This window comes from Silurus meridionalis, chromosome 12, assembly GCF_014805685.1.
Source record: "Silurus meridionalis isolate SWU-2019-XX chromosome 12, ASM1480568v1, whole genome shotgun sequence".
NCBI classification, from domain to species: domain Eukaryota; kingdom Metazoa; phylum Chordata; class Actinopteri; order Siluriformes; family Siluridae; genus Silurus; species Silurus meridionalis.
This window is the reverse complement of record NC_060895.1, coordinates 24,903,903-24,910,912: the sequence shown is the minus strand read 5'-3', so window position 1 is coordinate 24,910,912 and position 7,010 is coordinate 24,903,903. Positions and strand designations below refer to the sequence as shown.

Here is a 7,010-nt window from a genome sequence, read left to right as displayed (position 1 = left end):
GCAGAACATGATGCCTCATTTCAGAATCTGGGCCGAACCACAATTTTCCAACGTAATAACGACTCCAAACACACCACCAAGAAGACAACTGCTTTGCTGAGAAAGCTGAAGGTGATGGAGTGGTCAAGTATGTCTCCAGACCTGAACCCTATTAAGCATCGGTGGGCCTCAAGCGGAAGGTGGAGAAGCACCATGTGTGTAACCTCCAGTAGCTCCGTGATGTCATGGAGGAGTGGGAGAGGATCCCAGCAACAACCTGTGCAGCTCTGGTGAATTCCACACCCATGAGGATTAAAGCAGTGCTTCATAAGGATGTGCTCGAACACAATATTTACACTTCAGACACAGTTTTGACGTGTTCACTGAGGGTGGACTCACTTTTGTCGGCAGTTATTTAGACATGAATGTGTGTATGATGAGTTATTTTTCAGAGTACAGTGAAACTACTGAAGCTGCACACTGACTACTAAAATCTATCCAAGTTTCATTTCTATTTTATTTTCCCTTCAGAAGATACTATCAAAACATCTCGATATATAAGAAGAGTTTCCTCTAAAGCAGTGTGAGAGCATCTACAGCCAACCTGCAGTATTACAGCGTCTTCACTGATGATGATGATGATAGTAATGATATTGCGAGACGGTTGTGTATTGAGTCAGTCTTAAGTACAGGCCTTACGCAGTGCAGTGCAGTGCAGTGCAGTGCAGTGCAGTGCAGTGCAGTGCAGTGCAGTGCAGTGCAGTGCAGTGCAGTAGAAACCTCCAAACCTCTTACTTTACACCTCACACCTGTTGTTGTTCACTCGCTGTTTAATAATCCCTCACACTAACAGGTGCCATTCAGTGTTTCACTTCACCACTCGTAATGTTATGACTGATTGGTGTATACACACACACACACACACACACACACACACACACACACACACACACACACACTATAAAGCTACCTATAAATATTTCAGTTATATATTAAATGTTATAACACCCCAACACCTGGCCTATGACTTCCATTATAATGCACACACACACACACACACACACACACACATGGATCAGGTATTAAATATAAATGAGACCGTTTATGGAATACTGTTCTAACCCGGGCCTGTGCAGTATTTTTCCCACAGTGCAGTACAGGACGGAGTCGTCTTCCTGTGTGCCTCGTACACAATCATTACATCACATTTACAGCACTTTGGCAGACACTCTTTTTCAGAGCGACTTAAAACTGGGTTAAAGGTTAAGGGCCTCACTCAAGGGCCCAGCAGTGGCATCTTGGAGGTGCTGGGTGGTGGAACTGACAACCTCCTGACCATCACTATGCCACTTCGGACCAAAACCTCTGAATGGATGAGAACTTGTGTGTGTGTGTGTGTGTGTGTGTGTAGCACAGCAATCTCGGTGCACGCCCTCATGATCACCACTGTCTTTCTGCCTTAGCCGACTTTTTATGGTGAAATATATACACAGAAGTAAAGAGTGTGTGTGGGTGAACCGGTGCATGCCTGCGTGTTCATGTTTGTGTTCATGTTTTTGTGTTCACGTGTGTGTGCTCACGTGTGTGTGTGCAAATCTCAAGTTGAAAAAGTGATTTTTTTCTGCATTATATAATAAACTGAAGAGCTTGTGTGCTTGTGTTTGGAGTTGTTTCTTAACTAAACCAGTGTCCTGCTGACGTCTGTTTTCCCTGAAGAATCCTTGGTACCTCCACCCTGACCAGGTGTTCACAAACTTTTGGCCCTGTAATGTGTCTACACACTTCCGTATCTTTGGGAGGAAGCGAGCGCTTGTAGATAAGAGCCGAGTCTCAGGGCGTGTCTCAGCTCCTTAGTGAGCTCTTATGTAAATCATGGTTCCACAGTACCTTCCGATTTATTGTCTTCCAGAAAGTCATCACGTATTCCGATGATCTCTCTGTATACATCATCACCACGGAGACGAGTGACAAGGAAGAGAGATGCGGCGTTATCTTTGGACCTTCATCACTTGCTGAGTTTGTTAGTGTTCATGAGCAATGGAATCCAAAGAACAAACACATCCATTATTTCTGGAATGAGCTTTATACACAAATTCAGGGATTATTGTAGGATCAGAGTCTGGTGTCTGATAAACCGATTCTGCTAAGCAGGTGCTGAAGACCAACTTCATATGTAGGATGAAACCCAGTCTTTAAGTGAACCAAAAACAGCAGGAGTAGGAATGTAGGAGCTTCAAACTGGGTGAGGAGCAGCCAAACTCTGCTTCTATCGTGAGGTTTCATGTCCCAGGCAAGACTGAGCACAGCAACTGCATCAGCAAGGTCCTTCCCAGGCAAAGATCTTAAAACTGCGGTTTTGAAGAAGCACAAAGAAACGGGTGATGTTGAGCGTAGATGCAGTAGTCAGCCTAGGAAACTTAATGCAGCAGGTAAAAGACACATCATGCTTACTTTCATTTGACATCAGAAAAGATCAATCAGATCCATCAGTAATAATCTGCCAGGAACTAGTAGGATCCAGGTACACCTATTTGCTGTTTGAAAAAAAATGTCTGGCCAGAAGTGTTCTTCATGGAAGAACTGGGACCAAAACGCCAAACTTTCAACGTGGAAACGAGGCTTAGTGCCTCAACTCTGCATGAAAACGGAGGAACTTGGGGCAGAAAAATGGCAGCTGGACTGATGAGTCAAAATCTGAAATATTAACGGTGTCCTCAACGCTGAGAAATACAGACACTCCTTCATCACGTAGTACCATCAGTGTGGCGTCTGATACGCCCCAAATTTATTCTGCAGCAGGACAATGAACCCAAACATACATCAAATGTCATTAAGAACTATCTTCAGCGTGGAGAAGAACGAGGAGCCCTGGAAGTGATCCTTTTGGCCTCAACAGAGTCCTGATCTTAACATCAGTGTGTGAGTCTGGATTACATGAAGAGACAGAAGGATTCGAGGAGCCTCCATCCACAGAAGATCTTTTGAATTCCTTCAAGTGAACTGAGAAGATTGAGAAGGTGCTCACGCTGAATATTGATTTCTTCTGTTCAGTTATTTTCCATTTAGTTCAAATAATAATAAAAAAGATTAACACTTCTTCACACCAATTTCTGATGGTGTTCTGACTTTTTTTCACACCTGCAGAAAACGTTTGCACGCTAATGTGGATATATTAATATATAGTTTATAGAACATGTTGTGAAATCCTCCTTCGTGTATTTAAGTGCTCTTCTGTTTTCTAGCTTTACAGCTTTATGGTTTTATGTGTGTGTGTGTGTGTGTGTGTGTGTGTGTGTGTGTGTGTGTGTATTCCCGGGTCCAAAAGGCCACCTCCTGCTTGTGATATGATTTGACCTCTTAACATATTCAAGGTGGTGAGTTGTTCCTTCCAGAAGCTGCTCAGGTGCCTTTCTGACGAACCCAACATTTAGAGCAAAGTTCTATAAAGAGAACCATTTGTGTCTTCTTCCTTGTTCCTCACTCAGAAACGCCTTAACTTCTGAAGAGGATCCTGCTTGGAGAAAGAATGATCTCAGGAGCTTAGATTTTACAGCTGGGTTACATGTTCTGTGTTTGAACGAGGTTTACTTTGTGTGACTTCTGAGCCAGGAGAGACGTCTCAATGGTGGTGCTGAGCAAGGTACAGGAGAAACGTCTCTCCTTCTAATGTCATAGATTAGAATATTCTATTCTCTCTTTCTTTTTTATTTATTTAAAGTGTAAATAAACTTATGATTCTTCTTTTTAAATATAACGGGAAAAAAATATAAAGAAAAATGATCTTTAATCACTTCTTTGACACAAACAGAATTTTTTTCAAATATTTATTAATCAACGTTTGTCCGTTCATTTTATATTTATTTTAGTCATTAATATAAAAATTAACAAATCCTTTTAAAAAAATAACAACAATTATTTAGGAGATTTTTATGCCTACAAAATGGTCCATGTCATGTATTTTCTTTTATTATTATTATTATTATTATTATTATTATTATTATTTAAATTTTTTTATTTATTTTCCGAATCTGTACAGCTGCTTTGTGGTGACGTTTGTCATTTAAAATATTTGTTTTTAGATATAAATGTGTATTATTTTATATTTTTATATTTGTTTGTGTACTTTTATATTTCTATATTTATTTCTATAAGCGTTTTATAATTATTGATTATTTGTTACTTATTACTGATTATTATTAATTTTATTATAAATACATTTTTTAGTTTTTTTAGTATAACTGTGTTTTTCTTTTATGGTTTTATGATGAATTTTTTAAGTGTATGAAGACTAACACGGCTGTGTGTGTGTGTGTGTGTGTGTGTGTGTGTGTGTGTGTGTGTGTGTGTTTAGGGTGATCATGTCTGGGTGGACTCTGGCCTCGGGGTCCCGGTTGGGGCTCGGGTGAAGGCTTTCGATGGGAAGCAGGTTCTTCTGTTAGACGATGAGGGGAAGGTAAGGACGTGTGTTTCCATGGGTTTGGTGATCTCCTTGTTCTGTTCCTGACATTTCACAATGCGCTATCAGAGGCTTACATTCAACACGCAGCAGGTCCAACCTCCTGGCCTACTGATCATCTCACCTCAACCTTTCACTGCTTATCAGTTATTATATCAGCTCTTTACGCTCCGTGGTTTCATGTTATAAACGTTTTGAAATGACGTTCAGGGGCAGACTTGCTGAAACTCCTCAAGATGAACAGGGTTGTTTAAAGGGGGTGGGGCTTAGACGATCTACAGATCACATGACTGATTGAGTCATACACAATTGTCCATCGTTGTTCTCAAGATATAGAAATAACTACACATATAATCAACATCATTTGTCTGGATGGACGTTTACATGATTCCATCCACAGTCCTGGATTTTTAAAAACACATTAATCCCAATGTTCCTTCACAAAATAGTCTCAATGATGTTGGATCTGTAACTTACAAACTTTTAGCTGCAGAAACCGAATGCTAAACCAGCTAGCTAGCTAACTCATATAAATCACAGAGAAACTAAATGTGTTTGACTGATGCATGCTAATTTGTCTGCAGTTAGCTTGCTAGCATGTTGAGTTAAACTAGCAACAAGCAGTCATTCCAAATGACCATAACACATTTTTTATCATCGGTTATCTGATATATTTTGTGATATAAGCGACTATTTTGGTTTCCAGAAGATCTAGCAGGCTTGTATTCAAAACAGAGATTTTAAAAGGTTTTCAAAAGCTTGTGTGAATCCTATGCTAGTCCAGATTGTCAGGAGATATTCTAGATATCACTTTAGCTAAAACTGATGCAGTTTTTTTAATCAGCCAATCATGTAGCAACGGCACCGTGTATTAGATCATGGAGATCCAGGGTCTAGAGCTTGAGTTAATGTTCACATCAAACATCACAGACTTTATCTGTGGTGTTGTTGGTGGTTAATGCTACCATATGAGAGGGTTTGAGTTTTCCAGAAACTGCTGATCTCCTGCACACACAACATTCAGTAAAGTTTACACAGAGTGGTGCAAAAAACAAAAAACACTCAGTGAGTTTGGATCTGCAGGCTGAAACACCTTGTTGGTGAAAGAGATCAAAGGAGAATAAGCAGAATCTGAGGCTTTATGAGCACAGACTCGCCAAAACTGGACAGCTGAAGATGAGAAACAGACCAGGTTTGTTTTTATTACAGTCAATGCTCAGGATAACTCCAGATTCATGTTCTTGGCTAACAGGTGAGGAACCTGATGAGATGTTTTACTGTTGTAGCTCATCCACCTACTGAGATGTTTTTCTCCACATCATTGTGTCGGTTCCGACCAGTCACTTCATTCTCCTCTGAAGTCACTCAACAACATGATGTTTCAGCTTGCAGATCCTCCACTTACTGGGTGTTTTTTGTTTTTCGCACCATTCGGTGTAAACTCTGAAAGACTGAAATTCCCAGCAGAAGATCAGGAGCTTCGGAAAAACCCAAACCTGCAGCCAAGACATGATCACAGAGAGCCAACGTCTTTTTCATTCTGATGGTTGATGTGAATGTGAACCTGACGCTCTCACTCCTGCATCTGCAGAATCATATGCTACATGATTGGCTGAATGAAGAACTGCATGAAGAGAATTCAAGAGTGATGTGTATCATATTCATGTGTAAAATCATCATTTCTATGTCAAGCAACATCACGTGGTCGTAACCCCCAGCCTGGGATCCACTGATCTGGAAGCTATAATCAATCAATCAATCAATCAATCAATCAATCAATCAATCAATCAATCAATCAATACATTAATTAATAAATAAAAACATTGAAATAACATTGAAAAAAAAAGTGCAAATAGAAAAATGATAAACATAAATTAAATAATATTCAACTAGAAATAAATTCATAAACAATGTAAATATAAACAATATGTACAATATAAACAAATAAATAAATTAACATATAATACATATTAAAATAAATGTTACAAATAGAAATAAATACATAAATAGAGAAAGAATAATGAATATATAATATTATTAAAAACAATTATATATTCATTATTCTCTTTCTATTTATGTAAATATTTCTATCATTGATACAATTGATTTAAAACATAAAATGGTTTAATTTATATTTTAATGTAAATATTAAAAAATAATTAAATACTTCATAAATACAAATTCAGATTATAATATAATATAATATAATATAATATAATATAATATAATATAATATAATATAATGTTTTAACCCCAAACTCTTTTTCAGTCTCCTTTAAGCGGTTAGATATTAAAAATAGATCTCTGTTAATGTATGAACGTCACCATGGTTACCATAGACTCTTGTGCTTTCCCTTTGAAAACTCCACTTCCTGTACCTGAGGTAAGAGAGAATCAGATCTCCAGCCGTGTTAGGAGACCGAGACGCCGCACTTCATGTACGTGTTTTGTGTTTTTATTGTGCATGTTATCATGAAGCTCCAGTGGAGAGTTTATGAGATGTGTATCATATAAAAGAGGTTTATTATTAGTGTTTCACTTCCTTGTGTGTTCTGCATCGAGTCTTTATTATATG

General features: G+C 38.4%; 1 protein-coding gene across 2 annotated transcripts in view; it reads left to right on the top strand.

Moving 5' to 3' along the window:
• Positions 1–3,338: 3,338 nt before the first annotated feature.
• myo7bb (myosin VIIBb) overlaps positions 3,339–7,010 on the top strand; it is a 43,581-nt gene continuing 39,909 nt past the window's right edge. Inside the window, exons 1-3 of one of the 2 annotated variants that reach the window (XM_046862320.1) lie at positions 3,339–3,353; positions 3,465–3,619; positions 4,331–4,432. In XM_046862320.1, the coding sequence (XP_046718276.1) occupies positions 3,602–3,619; positions 4,331–4,432 (120 nt within the window). In that variant the 5' untranslated portion in view covers positions 3,339–3,353; positions 3,465–3,601. Of the gene's footprint in view, positions 3,354–3,373; positions 3,620–4,330; positions 4,433–7,010 lie in introns of those variants that run through there. The other variant, XM_046862319.1, reaches the window with a different exon arrangement.